Source organism: Denticeps clupeoides, chromosome 8 (assembly GCF_900700375.1).
Source record: "Denticeps clupeoides chromosome 8, fDenClu1.1, whole genome shotgun sequence".
NCBI lineage: Eukaryota > Metazoa > Chordata > Actinopteri > Clupeiformes > Denticipitidae > Denticeps > Denticeps clupeoides.
The window spans coordinates 21379828-21402729 of NC_041714.1; the positions used below are offsets into that span (position 1 = coordinate 21379828).

Genomic DNA, 22902 nt, shown 5'->3' on the forward strand with positions numbered 1-22902 from the left:
TGGCAAACCTGCAGTGAATTCACTGTCTGCATGTCTAACTTTGCCGACCTGAAGAGATGCCACTACTTCACCACCACAAATCCACTAACCTTTCTCGCGGTCCTTTTTCAGGCTTTAAGTCGGCAGTGAGAAATTACTGTAACCGCTGAGGAGACGTGAACAGACATCTTCAGTGTGGAAATAAATCCGCACAAACGCCAAGACTAACACTAACCGACTTTCTTTTTCTCCCTGTCCCAACCATACCTGACTCTATGGCTGGCTGGCATGTTTACAGCATTATAACCTCTGCATACGCACACATCACGGCGGAAAGGAAAACTGTAACTGTTCCTGATGTTTGAAAGGATGTTCACGATGCTGCTCTCTGTTGTGTAGAGTGTGTTGGACAAGCAGAGCGAGTTTTCTGCAAGGCTCCAGGAGCTCTACGACAACCTGACTCTCACTGAAGACCGGCTAACTGGCCACCAACAGCAGGACTTAACATCGGGCAGTGTTGGAGATCTGCAGCACTACCAGAAAGAACATCAGGTGCAGAAGTATTAAGATAACATAAGATGATCCTTTATTAGTAACAGCAGAAAGTTGATTGTACAAGATACGAGCAGCATGAAATAATAGCACAGACAATATGCCAACTATAAAAAGTTAAATAGACAAATAAGTAGTCTGGAAAAAAACAGTGGTTGTGAGTTTTAAAAACATTAGTATATACATAAAAATATATTTGTGAATGTCCGTATACTGTGAATATAAGTAAATGTACATATGTTCAGAGTGGATGTACAGTACAGGCCAAAAGTTTGTACACCTTCTCATTCAACGTGTTTTCTTTATTTTCATGACCATTTACGTTGGTAGATTCTCACTGAAGGCATCAGAACTATGAATGAACTTAACAAAAAAGGTGAAATACGTGAAAACATGTTTTATATTCTAGTTTCTTTGCTCTGATTACTGCTTTGCACACTCTTGGCATTCTCTCGATGAGCTTCAAGAGGTCGTCACCTGAAATGCTTCTCCAACAGTCTGGAAGGAGTTCCCAGAGGTGTTTAGCACTTGTTGGGGTCCAGCCCACCCCAAACCATCTGGACTGGGTTCAGGTCCGGTGACTGTGGAGGCCAGGTCTCCACTTTTTGTTAAGTACAGAACTCCACATGTGTTCATTCATAGTTTTGATGCCTTCAGTGAGAATCTACCAACGTAAATGGTCAAATAAAGAAAACACATTGAATGAGAAGGTGTCCAAACTTTGGGCCTGTACTGTATATATCCTCTCTGTGGGAGATGTTGTCCAACAGGGATGACCGCTTAGCCATCATTCTCCTGTCACTCACCACCTCCATTGTTCTGATAACTGATTTTGAATTATGTTATAAAGCTCAGGAAACAACTCTTAACTTTGGACCTTCTGGCTGCGTTACTCGAACAGGATCTGCAGAAAGAGATCCAGACGAATGCCAGTGCTTTAAATGAATTTATGAGCAGCTCTAAGAAGTTCCTAGAAGAAAATCGAGACAAACTTTCACAAGAGCAGACTGCTGCAATTGAGAACAAGTTGGAGGAGGCCAAGAATAAGGTGAATAGACTCAACCAGAGAGCTGAAGAGTCCGTGAAGAATCTGGAGAAGGTTGTCACCACTGCAATCAAAGAGGAAACCAAAAAGGTTTGGATGCATTTCTTTGGAAGCGATACACATAAAAATGATAGAATTTAATTTGATTTTGCATGACATCCCTTAAAAGATTGTGATTGTCAAGACAAATACTTCATGAGGAAAAATATCATTTTAAAAGGCACTTAATGTTTTTCTCTCCAATTTTCATTTCCTGTATGTAGGTTGCTGCTGTGGAGCAATTTGAGGAGAGCAAAAGCAAAATCGAGGGTCTTCTGAACTGGATTACGGACATTGGGAAGGGAAAGGAAATGGGAGGGACTCTGGAGAGTGAAGTGTCCAATGAAAACGGCAACACAGCGATGGACACATCCGCGGACGATGCCAATGGCAATGACTTGGATGCCACTGACAATAAAGCTGTAATGTCACCTGGAGCAAAGGACTCTAGTCATGCAGATTTGGATGAACAATATGAACGTGTGAAGGTAAATATGTCTGCTTCCTGAAATGTGCATAAATAGTGCAGTTTTTTACTGGGGAATGTAGATTAATTTCGCCACACGATCATTACTGGACATGCTCAGTGTTGAGCAGTGCAGCAGTTGAAGGCTTACAGGAGACGAGAACTTGTCAGTGGTCAGATCAGTGGTCCTGCAATGTGTAGTTTAAGCATAACATTGCTTTTCTAGTACTGTTACCCATGTATGTCAGTGGTTAAGGGACCAGTAGTGGCCTGTACTAGGACTTTTGTTGAGGCCCAGGTCCTCAACGTTGTGTTATGGCTGATGAAACGCATGTGAAACAACTAGATGCACTGAAAGTAAAGATGAATGACGAAGGGATGACCACATAAGTACAAACTGTACACTGAATATTAGTAACACACTATATATTAGTAAAAAAAAATTTTACATTTCTTTGAATTTGCATATCATTTAGGTTTGGGCGCTTTTTTCACTTCCTGTACGCTGCATCCTGCCCACCCTGCTCACCGTCTCTGTATCTGATCACAGGCCCATCACCAGGAGATCCTGTCTCAGCAGCAGGACCTCATCATTGCTACACAGTCCGCTCAGGCTCTGTTGGACAGACAGGCCCAGGTCCTATCTCCAGGGGAGAAGGAGAAGCTCCAGAGGGACATCCATGACCTCAGCAAACGCTACAGTGCCTCCCTCAGCCAAGCCGAGCAGCAAATGAAGCAGTTGCAGTCAGTGCAGGAGGAACTGCGGAAGTTCCAGGGAGACACTAATGAGTTTGATGCCTGGTTGCAACAGGCTCAGGGTGAAATGAAGGACCTCGGTACCGCTGTGGGGGAGCTGGACAGTCTCACCAGCAAGCTCCAGAGGCAGAAGAGCTTCTCAGAGGACGTCATCTCTCACAAGGGTGACCTGCGCTTCGTCACCATCTCTGGGCAGAAGGTGCTGGATGCTGCCAGGGCATGTAACCATAATGGCCCTCGGGGCAAGGACATGCTGCTGGAGGTGGACATGTCCAGAACATGCGCATCTGTACAGGAAAAACTGGACTCAGCCGCTTCTCACTACAAGGAGCTGTATTCTCAGGTAGATATGCCACTTTACATGGAAATTTCAATTTCAACCACATGGGGGTGCCATTTTAACAAAAAACCAAACCTTTTTACGGTTATGGCATTTATCAGATGCTCTTATCCAGAGTGACTTCAAATCAGTAGGGACAGGGACAGTCACCCCAGAGACACTCAGGGTTAGGGGTCTTGCTTAGGGACATAATGGTAGAAAGTCGGCTTTGAACCTTTGAGTCTTCTGGTTCATAGAGTGTTGAGTGTCTAATGCACTAGGCTACTACCATGAATATGATGAATATTTTTTTAATTCTGTAAGATTTGTGATGTGAATAATGTAACAATCTTTTGTAAAAATTTCTAAATATAAAAGTAAAAAAAATAAAAATGTGAAGTTTGAATTTGATATTATCTTTTCCTTCTTAATCTCTGCCAGTGCAATCAGCTTGGCACCAACCTCAAAGGAGTAGTGGACAAATATAAGAAGTACGAAGAGGCCACTGGGGGGCTCCTGAAGTGGCTGGATGATTCTGAGGAAGAGGCCAGGAGGCAACAGGCCGAGGCCATCGCTGCCGACCCCCAGACCTTGCAGAAACAGCTGGAGGACACCAAGGTATGATCTCCTTCACCCCCCAATCGCATTACCTTCTGCACATCTACACACCGGCCCGAGGGTGCTGGACCAACGTGCTGCGCTCACCATTTCCTCACACTCCCCATGCACTCGATGAGTTTAAAGGTCGCCTGGTTCTTTTCCATATACAGTCTTTCCATTTGGCTTGAAACAGCAGGGCTATTTATAGGACCTGCTTCAAAACACGCAGCGGTCCAACACGCAAGGCGGCCAGCGGAGATTTCACGACATTTGCAGCCCGTGCAGGCCGGGCGGCGGGGGAGCTCCGATTCGGCTGTAGCAGCACAGAGCCCCTATTATCTTTAAACAGATTACGCCTCTGTGATGCATCCTGATCGAGTTCATCTCTGCGCACTCTGGCTCTTGGAGGGGAAGTGCGTTCATGCTCTGTTATGTCTCTGTTTGGGCTTCCAGTGACTCAGTGGGCCTGGAGATACTGAGAGATTATGACCCAAAAATACTTCTCATGGACATTTTTTAATGTTTGTCAGAAGAATTTTCTTTACTTAATAAGAAAATCTAACTAGTCGTCGGTTCCAAAATGAATAAAAGCTTTTGATGCGTGCAGCGCAGCACAGTTGTACAGAATTGTCGGACCCTAATGGTCAGACTAACATTTTTATACACAGAAAGTCTTCTTTTCTCACCCAAGCGCTGCAGCTTGTCTTAGAATGAGGGGAAAATTGCCTTACGATTTTACGTCTGCCCCCAATGTTAGACATAAATCGTTGCAAAACCATGGTCCTAAATCTTGTGAAAGTGATTAGTCGTCACATTTTACATTTACTGTTTTTGAAAAAGTGAAAGTGAAGTGATTGTCACTTGTGATACACAGCAGCACAGCACACGGTGCACACAGTGAAATTTGTCCTCTGCATTTAACCCATCACCCTGAGTGAGCAGTGGGCAGCCATGACAGGCGCCCGGGGAGCAGTGTGTGGGGACGGTGCTTTGCTCAGTGGCACCTCAGTGGCGCCTTGGCGGATCAGGATTCTGATTACGGGGCTGCTTCCTTAACCGCTAGGCCACCACTGCCCCAGACACCATTATCTGACCTTACCAGACATCATTATCCAGAGTAACTTACAATCAGTAGTTACAGGGACAGTCCCCCCTAGAGACACTCAGGGTTAAGTGTCTTGCTCAGGGACACGATGGTAGTAAGTGGGATTTGAACCTGGGTCTTCTGGTTCATAGGCGAGTGTGTTACCCACTGGGCTACTACCGCCCTGTGACACAGCATAGTACCCAGTGCACACTGTGAAATGTGGTTCTGCATTTAACCCATCCCCTGAGGGAGCAGTAAGCAGCCATGACAGGCGCCCCGGGAGCAGTGTGGCACCTCAGTGGCACCTTGGCGGTTTGGGATTCGAACCGGCAACCTTCCGATTACGGGCCCACTGGAACACATTTCTTTATAAATGAGGAACACACAGGGTTATAAGATTGATCAGGATCCTCCTCTGAATTTGCTCATGGCTCAGCCTGTCTGCAGTGCGCGGCGATGTCATGAGTGCCCATAATCCTCAGGCCCTTCAAGGTCAGACGACTGGACGTCAGGCTGCTGTGGAGACGCTGCGCAAGAGCGCTGATGCCCTCATCGCAGCCGAAGGGAACCTGCTGACCAATCAGGACGAGATCCAGGAAACAGCGGGTGAGTCGAGCGCTCGACAGAAATTACTGAGCCAGCTAGAGCACGGGTGATGGAACCGTGAGGTAAAAGAGGGGGCAACGGGAGCAATATTCCTATTCTTATTTGTCTTTGTTGTTTTATTAATATGTTTTGTCCCTGTATTGCTTTCAGATGACATTGTTGAGAGGTATGACAACTTGTCCAAGTCGGTAAGCAATCGCAGCGAGAAGCTGCAGGTGACCCTGACCCGCTCACTGAGCGTGCAGGACGGCCTGGACGAGATGATGAACTGGATGGAGAAGGTGGAGGGGAGCATTGCGGAGAAAGGAAAAGTGTCCTTAGAGTCAGCAGTGATTGGGGACGTGCTTAGCAAAGAGACAGTACGTCCCTATTGTCATTCACTTGCAATTTTTACAGATGCTGTCCTGAATTATGATGCAATGACATGCTGTTCTGCAGGCTCTGGAGCAGGACATGTTAAGTCGGCAGAGCAGCATCTCAGCAATGAAGGCCAAGCTGAAGACGTTCGTAGAGACGGCAGATCCCACAGCCGCCGTCCTGCTGCAGTCCAAAATGGACGTCCTGTCGCAGCGCTTTAGTGACGCATGCAGCAGACACAAGCAGAAGGTTTCTGACCTGGAGCATCTGAAGGAGAAGGTCGAGCAGTTTGAGAAGACATCTGAGAAGGTGCAACAGTTTGTGCTGAAGCGCTCGCAGACCCTGTCCGAGGCCGATGGGCCGAGCAGCAATGTCAACGAGCTTTCTCAGATGCTTCAGGTGAGATGTTTTTCCAAAGTAAATACTTTTATTATTATTTTTAATATTTCTGAACTGGATGCCATGTCTCTGGAATTGCAGAATGCCAATTTAGAGTTGGCGGAACATGCCAAGGATATCGAGATTCTTCAAAAGCTTTCAAAAGACCTGGTCAACCTGAACCCAGAGGGCAGTGCAGCACAAATACGGGGCAAGATGGAGACTCTCTCCAACACCTTCAATGCCTTCAAAGACACCGTAAAAGCAAAGTAAGTCAAAGGATGTCATGCAAACATATGGCAATGTTTAAATCTCCTCGAATCGGCTCTTGGTGTTGGACGCCGGGGTGGGCAGGCTTACGTGTGATTTCACTCACAGAGAGGAGGAGGTCAGCTCTTGCCAGGACCAGCTGGCTGAATTCAGAACGGCAGCAGGAGCTCTGATGAGGTGGCTGGAGGAGACCACGGCCAGTGTGCCTGCAGTTCGGCCCAACTGCGGCGAGCAGAGCCTCGGCGCGGACCTGCTGAAAGTCACTGTGAGTGAGCAGGCTGCTCCTGTACCAAGAAAAAGGAATGACAACGCTCATATTCAGGGCCGGGCCCATGGCATGGGCAGAATAGGCAAATGCTAAGGGCGCCATCCATCCAGGGGGCGCAACAAATGGAGGTTTCTTAAATCTAGTTTGTATTAATGTGTCTTAATAAAGAACAAGCCCTCGTGAAAGTACCGGTTTAGCAAAGCCTGTTAAGTAGTAGTAGCAATAATATGTAACTCTGCTATTCTTCAACCCCCCTTCACTATGGCAAACCAACAGGGCCAATAGTGTCCAAGTTTTCAAAGGTTTACAAGACAATAAAAAGGTGTAAAAATCCTCCATGGCGCCGCTTAGTGGTGAAACGCAGTTAAAAGTGGCATTCTGAACACGCTTTTAACGCCACATATATGGCATCAAGTGTCACCCAGGGTGGCTGTGCCCTCCCCCTACATGTTGTTCTGTGGGTGCCACATAAAATGTCGCCCAGGGTTCCAAATTTGTCCGGACGGGCCATGCTTATACTTATGATTTTTTGGTTTAAACATTAAAAGAGGCAGTAGTTGATTATTTAGAATCTATTCAACTTAGTTATTTGCCCCGTATATCTCGGTTAGTCCAATGTATCCCATGCCATGCAGGGGGTAAAAACACGCTATTCCCCAAACACCACTGAACTGTTACACGACCCTGAAAAGCAACAAGATTAAAGACAAATAATAATTAACTGAGCAGAAATAGGTCAGATATCAAAGATAACATGTGAAATGCTGCTGAATCAAATTAGTTCATTTGCATATTCAGATATACAGAAACCAGAAAAACTGATGTGAAGATGAGAAATGGTTTTGGTAGGAGAGCTTGGTCTGTAAACTCCTTCAGTTTGGCCAGTTTTATTCACATAGCAAAAATTTGTGTGATCATTTTTGCCTTTTCCCCTCCAGATGCATTTTTGTGTTTTATGGAACTGATTATTCGCTCCCCAGGCTCAACTAAATGAATGGACGTCCAAAGCCGAGGCGGTCCAGGACATAAATAGCAAAGCATCTGCTTTGTGTAGCTTAATCAGTGTTTTGGTGAGCCCAGCCAAGACGAAGGTCCGTCGAAAATCAGGTACGAGCCAAATGAACCTTTAATTTGTTTAATTGTTACTTTTTACGAACGTCTCTGCACTGACCACTCGACCATGGTGTTCCAGTACAGAGCAGCACATTGCAATGAGTGCCAGATAGATCTCTAGCAGTGCTTTGCGAGGGAAGCATGTTTTTTTGTAATCTTTCTTCTTTCTTAAAGGCTCTGTTGTTACTAATGGCTCCGGACCAGGAACGCATGCTTATCTAACCAACAAAGGTAAATGTTTCTGGAGTCAAGTCGAGGCCAAATGAGCAGTAAATGAGAATGCTCTGTGCTGCGGATCATTGCAGACACACTTTCTGCTCCAACATGCTCTCAGCGTAAAGAAAAGTTGTGGCTTCGTCGACAGCCGTGTCTGCAAAGTGTTAACCATTTGGCATGTGAACGGGCTGTGCTTATTCTGGCAGATTGTGCGAGTTCTAATTTGAATTGATTATTGTGTGGTGAGTTGGAGAACCTGACGGAACCATGTCTGGTTTAAATTGACCCGCAGAACTGGTCGGGGTAGAGCAAGATGTGGCCCGTGTCAGCATGGGTTACGAAGGCTTGGGGGAGCTGCTGAAGGGTAGGGAGTCAGAACTGAGCGACCTCTTCCGGAAGTTGCGAGAAGCTGGTGAGGAAGCAGACTCCATGCTGCAGTGGCTGGCGAGCATGAAGAAGACGGCACGGTCCTGGAAAGCTGGACCTGCTGGGAAGGATTCAGTTAAAATCCAAATGGAACAACAGAAGGTATCCATCACTGGGGCTGTGGTTGATCCAACATATCCAAATAAGAATGCAGTTCATTCAGAATTAATTACGCATTCAGCATAAATTTAATTTGTGATATCACTGGCCTACCTGATCATGCATCAGAAATGTACATTTGTGTCCCTCAGGCCTTTGAAGATGACTTGAAACAAAAGCAGGGTCAGCTTCAGCAACTCCGAGAGAAGCTTCTCAGATTGATTGAAGAACAGCCTGACTCACCCGAAGCTGAGAAGTGGAAACAGATGCTGGCCCAGATAGGTACTGTATGGTCTTTCTCTCCAAACCCCAGATTCAGGCGTATGCCAGATACCCGTTCAATTAATCATCACTGCCAGAGAGCTGTTGGCACAAATCCGAGAATATGAAATCACTGGGGTCCATGAAAGTGTCAGGGTGTCAGGCCTCCTCCACACGTGTTTGGTGTGGTATGCCGCCTAAGTGCCTTTCTTATCAGTGTGGTGCTTTTGAATGTGCTGTGCGGTGCAGAAATGTTCTGATTGCATCATGTCATGCTCAGATGCTGTATGGGAGGACATCAGCGGATCACTGGAAGACAGGAAGCAGCACCTGGAGGAGTCTTCCAGGATGCTGGAGGTCTTCCAGTCAACTGAGCCACAGCTTAATCAGTGGCTACAGGAAAAAGAGCTGATGATGAGCGTCCTTGGGCCCCTGTCTATGGATCCCAACATGCTGAATACACAGAAGCAGCAAGTCCAGGTACTGACTTAGGAGGACAGTGTCCTAGGCCCTGTCCACACAAGATCGCTTTTATCTAAAGCGGGTTTTTGGTTTCTAAAAATCCTGCATTTACATTTTACATTTATGGCATTTATCAGACACCCTTATCCAGAGCAACTTACAATCAGTAGTTACAGGGACAGTCTCCCTGGAGCAACTTAGTGTCTTGCTCAGGGACACAATGGTAGTAAGCAGGATTTGAATATGGGTCTTCTGGTTCATAGGCGAGTGTGTTACCCACTAGGCTACTACCACCCCCTACCTGCACCCACATCCACACAAATACACAGAGAACCACCTGAATGCTGCTTTAAAGGTCAGGATGGAGGTTGGGCTTTTTCACCAAAAAAGCTGCTTTTACTGTCCACGTGAATAACGGGAATAGAGAAATTCAATCTGGAACCCGTTCCAGGGGTGGTATTATCCTAGTAGGTAACACACTCGCCTATGAACCAGAAGACCCAGGTTCATATGCCACTCACTACCATTGTGTCCCTGAGCAAGACACTTAACCCTGAGTGTCTCCAGGGGGAGACTGTCCCTGTAACAACTGATTGTAAGTCGCACTGGATAAGGGCGTCTGATAAATGCTGTAAATGTTCAGGGTCCCCTCCTTGGACGTGTATAGAACTTTTCTGGTTTTGTGTGAATGGGCCTAAAATTCTGAAATCAGAAGCTGAAGACATGAACTTAACATGATCTTCTTTTCTGCCTTTAGATTCTCCTTAATGAGTTTGATAGTCGTAAGCCACAGTTCGAGCAACTTAAGGAAGCAGCTACAGCCATTTTGAGTTCTACTGGCCAGCAGGATCCATTGGTTGGGAGTATGGAGGAGCGGCTGAATGCTGTAGACCAGAAATGGCAGGCTCTAACTGGCCAGCTTTGCCAGCGGGCCGGGCTGATCGACCAGGCCGCAGGGAAAACCAGCCAGTATCAGGAGATGTTATGGAGCATCTCAGAGAGCACGTCAGCATTAGAGAGCCAACTCAGCAGCCAGCAGGCCCTCAGCTCCCAGCCTGAGGAGGTGAAGAAGCAGCTAGAAGCCACGAATGACATCCTCACTCAGCTGAGAGAGGAGAGGAAGAGGCTGAAGGAAGCAGAGGCTCTCTGCGGCGAACTCTCGGCCATGGTGTCCGAGGATTACCTCAAGGCCGACCTGAGCAAGCAATTGGAAGGTGTCATCAAGCCTTTCAAACAACTGGAGGACAAAGCAGGTCTGCATGTAATCTTGTACTTACAGAAATGTAATAATAATTTTTCTGACAATTGAGATAATAGCTGAATGTTTTGACACATGAAACAATAAATGTTGCGTTGAATAAATAATGTGGAAATTTGGGCTCAAAATTCTAATTTCTCTTTCTTTTAGGGACGCGTATAAACCAGCTCAACTCTGCCTTTGCCAGTTCTCAGCAGTTCCATAAGATGTCCAAAGACTTCCAGGCCTGGCTGGATGAGAACCTCAACAGGCATGCAGGGCCTCGGCCTGTGTCTGCCAAGGTGGAAGTCCTGCAACAGAGCATAAATGAGCAAACCTCTATGCAGAAGGTTTTAAGTGAACAGGAAGAATCCTACAAGACCATAGCTAGGGAGGGAGAGGCTCTCCTGCACACCACAGAGGGAGCAGAGAAGGTTGCCCTCCAGGGTCAACTCTCAGTTCTCCGGTCCGACTGGGAAGAAGTGAAGAAAGGGTCTACAGAAAGAGCTGAGAAGCTCCAGGGAGCTTTGAACGTGGCCCGGAAGTACAAGGAGCATGCTGAAAAGCTGAGCACCTGGCTGCAGGAGAGTGAGGCCGGTGGAAACAGCGTCCGCCTCAGTGTGAATCATCCAGAGTTGGACAGCGCCCTCTCACAGGTTAAGGCCATTCAGAAGGACGTGGACAAGCACCAGGGTCAAGTGGCGCAACTGAACACCACTGCCGAGAGCCTTCTGGACATGGCTACTGTTGATAAGGAAGCAATTAGGGAGGAGAGAGCATCAATTGAGAAGAGGGTGGAGAAGTTATCTGAAGGTCTGCAGAATAAGAAGGACTTGCTAGAAAAGATCTCACAGAGGTTAAAGGAATTTAGTGACACTCAGAAAGAGGCCAAGGGCCAACTTGATGGCGCTAGGAAACAACTGGACAACCATGCTGCTCTGGGAGTTCAGGCTTACAGTACGAAGAATCTGTCCAATATGAAGGCTCAACAGAAGAGCTTGGTTAATGTGCAAAATCAGGTGGAGCACCTCAAAAGTTTGGCGAAGGGACTGGTGGTGGATGTACCAGACGCAGATGATGTGACTGACCTCCTGCTGCAGGCTGACTGCCTGGAGAAAGAACATGGCTCCGTCAGCAAGGAGGTGGAAGAAACATGCTCTGCCCTGGAGGGGAAACTGCAGGGCATTGGCCAGTTTCAGAACAGCATTCGAGAGATGTTCACCTGCTTTGCTGAGCTGGATGATGAGCTGGATGGCATGGCCTTAATTGCCCGGGACTTGGGTGCACTACGACTACAGAAAGACAGCATCAAGTCTTTCATCTCCAAACTCCAAGATCTGGCGTCCAACACTGACAGTGCCAGAGACACCTGTAAGAGCATGCTGGAAACTGAAGCCTCTCCTGACCTCCTAGGTCTGAAGCGGGATCTGGAGGCCCTTAATAAACAATGCGGGAAACTGATGGACCGGGCCAGGGGAAGAGAAGAGCAGGTGGAGGGCACCCTCGGAAGGCTGGAGGATTTGTACCAGAAGCTGAAGGAGTTTAGCGGCCAGCTGAAAAGGGCAGAAGAACAGGAGGAGTCCCAGGGGCCTGTCGGCATGGAAACGGAGGTCATCAGTCAACAGCTTGAGGCTTTTAAGGTAAGATTACAGGTCTGTGTGTACTTTGTCTATAGATCCTCCATAAGTGGTCATTTTAATTCACTGAGCTGTAAGTCAGCTGTCGATGATTGGTTGGAAATTACATTTCCAGTGAGATCCAGTAGGGGTGTTGAAATTAATCTCATGATCGATGCAGATGTGGATGATTCTGCATTTATGCAGTGCAGAACATAATTGATTATATCATAATCACGTTGCTTGGTCATTTTCTGGCAGCAGTATTAAAATTCTAGTCAAAAAAAAAAGAAAAAAAGTGAAGTGATTGTCATTGTGATACACAGCAGCACAGCACAGGGTGCACACAGTGAAATGTGCCCTCTGCATTTAACCATCACCCTTGGTGAGCAGTGGGCAGCCATGACAGGCGCCCGGGGAGCAGTGTGTGGGGACGGTGCTTTGCTCGGTGGCACCTTGACGGATCGGGATTCGAACCGGCAACCTTCTGATTACAGGGCCGCTTCCTTAACCGCTAGGCCGTGTGGACACATTGATTTGTTCCAAGGAGCACAAATGGCAGAAAATGCCTGGAGACCTCCGTGTAAACTTAACTCTCATCTCACTGATGTATGTACATAATGTGAAGTAATGTAAAAAAATTTGGATGCATCATAATGAATTGATAATCGATGCATTGATAATTGTAATCGTAATCCAATCGCGACAATCCAGGTAATTAATGAATTCAGAGCATGCCGCCTTAAATAGTCTGTTTTGTGGCTTGCATGATGACATTCGGCAGTGGGGTTTCCTGGCCTGTTAGCGGCGTGCGCCACCCTCCTGTGGGGGATCGGCCGTTCGGCGTGTCGATGAGCATCTGGCATGGACAAAAGAGCCGAGGACCTTCAGCCTTTGTTCTGGGTGACCGAGGAGCCAGCTGGGAATCAGCAGGGTGCAGAGTGTTCCACTGGCCAATGAAGGGCCGAGCAGGCGGGGTGGCGGTGGCTCCCGCTCTCCCCACCATGCCAGTCCATTTGCCCGAAAAAGAGTGGGTTAAAAGCGGCCCGCTTCATGGATGCAGCCCACCAGCTAATTTGTTGGCCGACCCAGCATCTGCTCCGCTTACTTCCAGAAGAGCTTCGTTTGGCTTTAGCCCTTGTGGAAAGTGTTAAGTGCTTTTCCGATGCAGCAAGAGCATTAAAACGCACACTTAGAGTGGAATCCAAATGACTATTTATCCTGCCTCTGAGTTCCTGACATATCTTTAAAATTATATATTAAAATCATAACACAATTAATATTATATGAAATTGTTACAGAGGTTATTACGTTGATGGAATTTGTGTAGGAATGACAGCAAAATGAAAAAAAAACAATATATCATGATTTTCAATAATTTGACTTTTTCTAACCACCGCACAGCCCTTGTGAAACCTCAACAGTAAAACAATGTAAAGAACAAACTAAGACCCAACACATTAAGGGCCTTCCTCCGGTCACTCGTCCACATGTCCATGTGGTAGAAAACCTGCTGTCTCTGTGGTCGCCATATTTCATGTAAGCATCAAACGGACTCTGATTGCGCATATGTTGCTGCTCTTTTCGGGAATGTCTGGCCCGTGCCGAGGTTGAGCGTTGAGGTTGGCAGTCACGGAAAATGTGTACAGTTTATTGTACGGTGACACCCATATGTGACACGGGCTCATCCCGCAGCAAATCCCCAGCTGTCATTATGAATGTTCTAATGCCTGTGTTTGTCATTGGAACGTGTCACTTTGGCTTTCGGGAAGATTTGATGGGAAAACGAACGCTTTTCTTCAAGCAGCTGTTTACTATATCACTGTCAGTAATAATAAAGTATATCCGTTATCAACGACTTAAGGGAGGATCAACAATGCTTTTAAAGCTTCATGTCTGAAATGCCTTTGGAGGCAATGAAAGAAGCTTAGCCTATTTTTTATATATATATATTATAATGTCTACAAAAAATCTGATATAATAATCTGAATCAGAGCATGCCTAATAATTTTAAAATATAGGCCACAACAATAAGACTGGACTCTTTTTTTTTTTTTACTAAAAGAATCAGCTGTGGTGGAGCATTGGGCCACATGCCGCTCGGCCTGCGCTCATTGTGCTGCGTCTATAGTGTCTGGAGGGCGGTCCCTCATCGCCACCTCAGCTGCGGGGACAGAATCGCCATTGTTCCAGTGTGCGCCTCTATTCTGCTGCGCATAATTGCCAGGATCATTTATCAAAAAAAGAGAGAGAGAGAGAGAGAGAGAGAGAGAGAGAGAGAGAGAGAGAGAGAGAGAGAGAGAGAGAGAGAGAGAGAGAGAGAGAGAAAAGAGAACTTCTCTCTCGCTTTCTTTTTACATCGTGCAGGAACACTTTCAGGCTGGGATCAGAAACGGCGTTTCTAATCACGTTTGCGGCCTTCGCCGTCTAGCCGTGGCATTCATTACCAGCTTGGCAGCGCCGGGCCGGCTCGATCTGATGAGCCCCCTTTGAAGTCGGGGTTTTGGGCTCCTCTTGCGGCAGCGTACTTCCCTGCCTTGGCTCTGTCACGTGTGGTTTAGTAAATTCAAAAGCCAAGACGTGGGCTGCGAGCGGCAGGAAGCTGCTGGGGGCTTAGACATGAGGTCAGCCTCCTTCCCATGATGCCCGGGGAATTTCTCCCCCCTGACTCACTGGTGCTGGGAAGGTGGTGACCGGAAAAGTGCTGCGGTGTTAAGCTTACTCACCGGCTCACTCCCCGAGCGGCGTAGATCACGAAGATCACGTTACATGCACCGGTTGAAACCCTTAGGGGATCAAAATAAAATTTTGCATTAAAACAACAATAATCATAACTAGTATGATCACTCAATTATACTAATGCATATATGAATATAATTTTTGAGATTATCTGAAAAGAGGTGTAATGAACCAAAAAGGAGACTTTGGAAGGATGGGGCGATGCAGAAATGCAACGTCCCTTTAATTCAGCGCCTGGATTATGTGAGGGTGTATGTGGAATTCAGACCCCCCCCCCCACCCCCTTTAAATCCCATACGTCTCTCTGAATGCTTATTTGTGTCTGAATGCACCCGCCTTGTGTCCTCATAGCCCCGGAGGGAGCGGCCCGTGCCTCTGTGAACGTTCCGCTTATCAGCAACACCTTGCCCCAGGATTCTCCCGGCCGGAGGAAATAAGCAAAGAGAGAAATTTGGCACCGGTTCTGGTGTTAGATTTCCTCGGGTCCGTGCCCTCGACAGAATTCCCCGATAATTGAGAGAATCTGTGGGGTCCCAGCTTGGAAAGTGGGTGGGGAAAAAAATCCAAAAAGCCCTCTATATCTATTTCTGCCCTGTATGATGTCACCACAGTCAGAGCTGGAGGGCGTCATGAGCGCCTTTCTTTTTCGCCGGCTTCGTAAGTAAAAGTAGAATTAAGAAGGGGAAAGAAAAGAAAACAAGCTCCCATGCGAGTGCTAGATGTGCCGGAGCGCAAAAGATGACTAAGAAGTTAAGTCATGTGGACCGTGGAGACAGAAGGGGGGAATTAGGGGGGGAGGGTCAAGCTTCCACCAATCAACATGTGCCGGCGCAGCCCTCGGCGCAAATGGAGTTGTGGCAGATGTTGGCTAAATAATACGAGGGGGGCGGGGCGCCGAGCCTGCTGCTAGGAGGGCGTCTGTCATTGCCAGGCGAGCCGCGAGAGAGACGGAGGGAGAGAGAGAGCGAGGAGGCTGTTTTATTTATTTATTTTTTTCATAATACGTTTGTTGTTGTTTATGCGGGAGCGCCGACTTCCCTCCGGCACGGCATTCTGTGGGCCTGTGGATTTCTGCCCATTTGCACTGGACAAATCTCCGGAGTCAGGGACCTGGTGGACTGAAGCACTTTCTGTGGGCTCGCAGTAGGACCCGCCGAAGACGCAACGTAACAATGAAGAAGTCCTGATAGCGGGACGAAACGGGACGGGCGGAGATGAGTAAGCAGGTTGACGTTTAGGATGGGCGGAAGATTGACAGAGAATTCAAATTTTTTATTCCAAATTTTTTTTTAGAATGATCTATATATGAAAACGAAGTGATATATATATTTATTTTCATAACAAGCAGCTTTCAGAATTATTATAAGTTTCACCATTTTTTTATATGTTGTAGACTATACAGCACTTTGTAATAAAATCTACTGTATTGTAATGCACCTTAAGCCTTTTTTGAGAAAGATCTGCACTGAAACCAGAAAACCTCGTGTACTTAACTTCTTCATGGAATTTTTTATGACTTACGAGTTAGCTTTGAGTTTTTGGTTTTGAGGGGTGATGAGCTGATGGGATGGGGAAGCCTTTGAGTAGACCGGACTGCCTCCGGCAAAATCCCTCCTGTGTTGGGAAGGGAGAAGATGAAGACCTGAACATTGATGACTGCTACGTGCCTCAGAGATCCATCTATGACACGGTGCGTCTCAACGAGCAGATAGACTCGGGTTCGAAGGGCAGCCTGTCCTCCAGGCACTTCCTTGGGACGCTGCCTTACAGCCACCGAACCCTGGACCTCAGCAGCCTCTGTGGGAACGGCGTCCTCGCCTCCTCGAGCGCCTTCGAACTTCGGCCTCGGGAGGTGGCTCGCTTCGACGAGCGGGCGGTTTACGACGGCCTGAAGATCAACGGGGACGTTATCCGGGGCGCAGGGACTCTGGCGGGCAAGAACCGACCCCAGGCCGGAGAGAAGAAGGACCAGACCCGGCGCTCCTGGAGAGCCTTCATCCCGGCCAACCTGGGCGAGTATGGCGGTCGCAGCGGCACGTTCGCCAAGGACGGCGAGGAGCAGCGGGGCCTGAGCCGCGGCAGGAGGGGCCGCAGTGTCACGAACTCCTTGACCTCCGAGGAGGACTCGGGCCTGTGCAGCCCCACAGCCGAGAGGCAGCGCCGGAAACAAAGAGCTCTCTGGAGACCCGGGCCGGGCACCAGAAGCCTGTCCTCCACCGAGGCCGTGCACGTCTCCGGGGACCTCCGGCCCGGACGCTCCCTCAGCTCGGGTCCCGAGGAGTTCCCCTGCTCGCCCGCCAAGGACCCCGCGTCCGCTGTACGGTACTACAGCGACAGCCCGGTGCAGGGGACGGGGGACTCGTGTACGAGTGGCATCAGTGAGGAACATAACAAACAGGTGGACAGCGGCACGTGCGAGAGACACTTTCACATATGTACCGGTTACGACGAACTGTCCACGGCCGAACTGCTGGAGGACACGTTCTCACAGGAGGACGGGGAACTGGTAAGCGTTGTCGTGACACAGCCAGAGGTCCGCGTGGACCACAGCGCACCGCCTGATCGTGGGACTTCTTCCAAAGACAAAGGGCCACAGGAGTACAGCATGGAGGACTTGGAGGACTTCCTGTTGTCAGTACAGAGGGAGGCTTGCGTGGCCAATGGCGCACACCCAGTTTACACCGACATGGCCGAGGAGGAGATAGCAGGCATCTTAGCGGCCATAGCCTCAGCGGAGAGCCCTGAGATGGACCTCAGAGTCTTCAGTCCCTCGCAGGTAGCTAGAAATCACACATCGTCACCTCTGGTCACTGCTTCCCGGCCAGCGGTCCGGTACAGCTGTGATTTACAAAACCTCCTGATCTACGATACATACCTGGGACTACCTGGGGCAGTGGGGGCCTAGCTGTTAAAGAAGTGGCCCCGTAATCAGAAGGTTGCCGGTTCGAATCCCGATCCGCCAAGGTGCCACTGAGGTGCCAAGCACTGTCCCCACACACTGCTCCCCGGGCGCCCGTCATGGCCGCCCACTGCTCACTCAGGGTGATGGGTTAAATGCAGAGGACCCATTTCACTGTGTGCACTGTGTGCTGTGCTGCTGTGTATCACAAGTGACAATCACTTCACTTCATATGGCTTCATCTCTGCAGTTCTGAGTCTGTTCTAACCAGAAGGTTTGCGTCTACCGCCCCGTTAGCGCCGATCTTTGCTGATTTTCACAACAAATACTAGTTTTTAAATACAGCGGTGGCCAAGTGAGTAAGGAAACTGCCCCGTCGGAAGGTTGCCGGTTCAAATCCCGACTGAGCAAGGTACCGTCCCCACACACTGCTCCCCGGCGCATGTCATGGCTGTCCACTGGTCAGCAAGGGTGACGGTTAAAAGCAGAGGACACATTTTGTTGTGTTACCGTGTGATGTGCTGCAGTGTATCACAATGTCAATCACAGTTTTACTTTCAATAATGAAATTCTTTCAAACATGAGTAGTTATTATTAACTGTTATATCACTGGTCAAATAAAATTCAAGAAAAGTTTAGATTGTCCCTATGTTCACCAAGAAATCATGACCTATATCATCTGTCAAATGCTACTGTAAACTATTTTCCATATATTTCCCAGCTATAGATGCAGCAAAAATAAGTCCATGGTACACTTTAACAATTTTTAGTTTTTTTTATTCTTTTACTCTTGCACTGAGACTGTGTGATGTGTTAAACACTGAATTTGATAAAGATCAGCGAATCTGCAAATCTGAACAAGGCAAAACAGTGGAAATGTTTTATATGTTAGATGTTTATATGTTAAATGTTTTTTAAAAAACATGATATAGTAGTTCTATATCAGTCTGAATTTCCCACGCATTCATTTTTTGAAAGGTCTTCCAAAAGGACGTAATTGAAACACTACAGACACAGCTGCAGGACCTGAACTGGGTGGGCCAGGGACTTATTCAAAATGCAGCCAAAGGGACCAGTACCAAGAGCCTGGAGGATGATCTGGAAGATGCGAACACCCAATACAACACCCTTAATAAGAAGGTAAGGTGAGATTTTGCAGAATAAATAAATAGGTCCTTGCGAATTTGCTGATAAAACTGTAATTTCTCATGATAATTGGACTTTGAAACAAACTGTTTATGCGATGTTTATTTGCATATTTTTGTTCATTTTGGTGTCTTGCTACCCCTTTGAATTTTTCTCTTTTGTTATCGCGCATAAATTTGAATGCATAATATATGCTGTTTTCAGATCGCAGAGCGATCGGCCCAACTCCACGAGGCCCTGTTGCATTGTGGGAGGTTCCAAGATGCCCTGGAATCTCTGCTCAGCTGGCTGACAGACACCGAGGAGCTGGTGGCCAGTCAGAAGTCCCCGTCCGCTGAGTTCAAAGTGGTCAAGGCTCAGATACAGGAGCAGAAGGTGAGGGCAGGGCTTATATTAGGACGCAGTCAGGTCAGATTACTATGATGTTTCACATTAATATTGAATTTTGAGACATGGACTGTGTTGATGGACACCAATTTGTCATTTCGTAAATAAATTTTAAAGGATTTTTTATCAGAAATACACTTTATTCTTCAGGGAATATGTACTGATATTCAGAACAGCAGGTGACCCATAACTTGGCTTTGCCGTTTAATTACATGTGTTCCTTTGACCTGAGGGAAGGTCTATTTTTAGGCTCAATAAAAGACGCTTGTGTGTTTGGTGTGCCGGGCAGCTCCTGCAGAGGCTGCTGGATGAGCGCAGGCCCACAGTGGAGCTGATTAAAAAGGAAGGAGGGAAGGTGTCGGCACTGGCCGAGTCTGTGGACAAGGAGAAGATCAGGAAGCAGATTGACGGACTCGGGCAGAGGTGGGACACCCTGCTGAAGAAAGCAGAGAGCCGGTAACATATTATTATTATTTTATTTTGATTGTTTCGAACATGAACCTCAGTTCTTAAATTTGCCCTGTCTGTAACAAAATGTTCTGTACTATAAAAATGAATAATTGTGCAAATTAGCTATTTATTTTGCACATTGCAGGCATAAGCAGCTGGAGAGCATTCTGGTTGTAGCACAGCAGTTCCACGAGACCCTGGAGCCTCTGGTTGAGTGGCTGACTGCGACTGAGAAGCGTCTGGCCAACTCAGAACCCATCGGCACTCAGACATCCAAGCTGGAGGAGCAGATCTCGCAGCACAAGGTAAGAGTTCTCACGCCCCAACCCTCTCATCTCACCATTCCCCACTTCATTTGCTTTCCCCTTTTGGTTTTGTATCATTTTGAGTTGTGCATGTTTTTCATTTTTGTTCGGCCTCGTATATATATCAGACGTTCGAGGAGGAGATAATGAGGCACAGTAAAGATCTGTACCAGGCTATGAGTCTGGGTCAGAGCCTCAGGGCAGTGAGTAGTTTGGACGATAAGGAGCTCCTGCAGTCCAGGCTGGACGCCACGCAGGCCGGCTACATCGAGCTGCAGGAGCGAAGCCGGCGGAGGGCCGAGCTCCTGCAACAGGCCCTGGCCAACGCGCAGCTCTTCGGCGAGGACGAGGTGGCCCTCCTGAACTGGCTGAGCGAGGTACACAGCAGGCTGAGCGAAGTCTCGGTCCAGGACTACCAACCTGAGGTGCTCAGAAAGCAGCACGAAGAACAACTGGTATTAGTTCTCCTCCTCAGGCATTCATTTATCATTTATTTGGCATTTCATTTCATTTCTTTATAGTATCCTATGCATGCTCTGTCTGTGACGGCTGACAAGGGACTTTATAAAGTACTGAGCTTCATTTCGTTCTGTCTAGACGCTTCGTGAAGAGATTCGGTTGAAGAAACAGAATGTTGATCTAGCAATTTTCAATGGAATGGAACTGCTTAAACAGACAACAGGTAAGGCAAATCTGTCTTTTAATAATTAATCCACTATCAAATGATCAATTGAAACTGGCCTTGCTTTTGGGTTGAGCATCTGCTACCTGACAAGCATCAGACACTACCTGATTAACCCTTTAGTGCATGAACCAAGAAACAATGGACAGGAAATTCTTTAAAATTCTTTATTAGACCCTTTAACAAAATGTAAAAACAAAAATAATAATAATTTGCAAAAATGTTTTTTGTTTGCATTGAATTTGATACTTCAGGCAATAACAAACTTTGCTCTCATCATCTTGCTCCGCACTGGGAGTCCAATTGCTATCTTCCACTTTGTCACCTGTCTCTACAAGGCCATTTATGTCACTCATTGCTATCAAGCAAGCATAATCTTCAGTAGTGAATTTCCTGTTAGCCATAGCACAGACTCAGTATTCATAAATATCAGATTTCAATCTGTAAAATTGTATAATTGACTAATCCGAAGACTATAAACAAATGACAAAATAACAAATGTCCATTAAGGGATTTACCACTAAACCTTTATACCGGCTCTATGTTAGAATTGCTGTAGTGCAAAAAATAGAAGACAAGCATCAGATAGTATACAAAAGAGTTTCATGTAAAGTTTATATCTCACGGTAATGCAATGGGTCTCGGAAATGCATGTCTGAAATATGATACATGAAATCTGTCACCGCTGCTGTAGGCGATGAGGTGGTCGTCATCCAGGGCAAGCTGGATGGAATTAAGTCGCGGTATGCAGATATTAACACCATGAGTGGTGACGTATCGAAGAGTCTGGAGCAGGCTCTGACGCTGGCCACCAGGCTCCAACTCACCCACGAGGACCTGTGCTCTTGGCTGGAAAAGGTGGAGCACCAGCTGGCTGTCTTTGGGGCCCAGGAGCCTGTGGGAGAGCAGCTTACTCAAGTTCAAGACAAGCAGAAAGTAAGATTAATCTCGTCTTCCATCAAGGCTGCAGCTTATGTGTTGGCTTTTTTAATGTCAGTAAAATCTCAGAATTCATTAGTTGTGCTTAGTAGATCGGGTCTATTAAAAGAAACACCAAGCAAACAGAGAATTAAAGCCAAAGGAGCCTTGAACTGGTATAAAAATCCAGGGATTATACGCAACCGAAAGCTAAAAGAAAAGTCTCGGTCGTGTGTCCTCACCTGACCAGGCCTTGCTGAAGGAGGTGGAGGAGCGCCGGAGCCAGGTGGACAGCCTGAACACCGTGAGCAACTCCCTCCTGGAGCTGGTGCCCTGGCGGGCCCGGGAGGGCCTGGATAAGATGATCACGGAGGACAATGAACGCTACAAGTTCGCCACTGACTCCATCACCCAGCGCGTGGAAGCCATCAATGCCGCCATTTTGAAATCACAGCAGGTAATTTCTGTTGAGTACAAAACAGGCACCGGCGGCCCTATGGTGCCCAACGGATGCTAATTGTTGTTCTGGTTAAATGATGCTTTTGTGATGGTAATCACATCTGTTTTGAGGCCAGTCCTGCTTGATTTGATCCCCATGGAGCTCGGCCTTTTAAATTTGCTAATACCATGGTGAGAGGGCCCGAGTGAATTTGCATGACATTATTCGCTTTTTAAAGAAGAATTCGGGCCCTTTGCTTCCATCCTCAGCCCTGATTTGTACGGTTCATGACTCAGACACGTTGATATGTCTTTTGGTGCAAATATTTGGTTTTCGTAACAGTTTGAGCAGGCGGCAGACTCCGAACTCACCTGGCTCACCGATGCAGAGAACAAGTTGCAGACGCTGGGTGAGATCAGGCTGGAACAGGACCAGACCACCGCCCAGCTCCAGGCACAGAAGGTCAGTCTGTCGCTTCTCATCTTTATTCCAGCAAACAAGCGCAAACAGGAACTGTAAATAGCAACAAATCCTTTGTCCCGTGTGTGGTCCCGGAGTCTGGTGGAATCAAACACCTTCTTCTCGGATTCACAGGGTTTTTCCATGGACATTATGAGACACAAAGATTCCGTTGATGATATCGTCAAGACGGGAGAGACCATAATGAGGAGCAAGAATGAGGTGGAAAAGGAAGTCCTTAAGGTATGATGTGTAGATGTTTGCTGTAGGTTTTAAATTGGATTTTCCAAAATTAAGGCCTTAAATATCATTAAAAATTACTAATA

General features: G+C 47.2%; 1 protein-coding gene across 10 annotated transcripts in view; it reads left to right on the forward strand.

Annotated features, from left to right (window-relative positions):
* dst (dystonin) overlaps positions 1-22902 on the forward strand; it is a 99275-nt gene that overhangs the window by 55420 nt on the left and 20953 nt on the right. For 9 of the 10 annotated variants that reach the window (XM_028987978.1, XM_028987985.1, XM_028987986.1 and 6 more), the window contains 27 exons: positions 379-531; positions 1433-1666; positions 1840-2103; positions 2632-3180; positions 3598-3774; positions 5326-5449; positions 5600-5808; positions 5888-6205; positions 6287-6453; positions 6563-6719; positions 7703-7829; positions 8010-8066; positions 8344-8579; positions 8729-8858; positions 9118-9317; positions 10057-10552; positions 10708-12176; positions 18769-18930; positions 19141-19311; positions 19613-19779; positions 19919-20078; positions 20207-20533; positions 20676-20760; positions 21455-21696; positions 21929-22135; positions 22460-22579; positions 22712-22819. In XM_028987978.1, coding sequence (XP_028843811.1) covers positions 379-531; positions 1433-1666; positions 1840-2103; positions 2632-3180; positions 3598-3774; positions 5326-5449; positions 5600-5808; positions 5888-6205; positions 6287-6453; positions 6563-6719; positions 7703-7829; positions 8010-8066; positions 8344-8579; positions 8729-8858; positions 9118-9317; positions 10057-10552; positions 10708-12176; positions 18769-18930; positions 19141-19311; positions 19613-19779; positions 19919-20078; positions 20207-20533; positions 20676-20760; positions 21455-21696; positions 21929-22135; positions 22460-22579; positions 22712-22819 — 6816 coding nt within the window. The remainder of the gene's footprint in view (positions 1-378; positions 532-1432; positions 1667-1839; positions 2104-2631; positions 3181-3597; positions 3775-5325; positions 5450-5599; positions 5809-5887; positions 6206-6286; positions 6454-6562; positions 6720-7702; positions 7830-8009; positions 8067-8343; positions 8580-8728; positions 8859-9117; positions 9318-10056; positions 10553-10707; positions 12177-18768; positions 18931-19140; positions 19312-19612; positions 19780-19918; positions 20079-20206; positions 20534-20675; positions 20761-21454; positions 21697-21928; positions 22136-22459; positions 22580-22711; positions 22820-22902) is intronic. The other variant, XM_028987987.1, reaches the window with a different exon arrangement.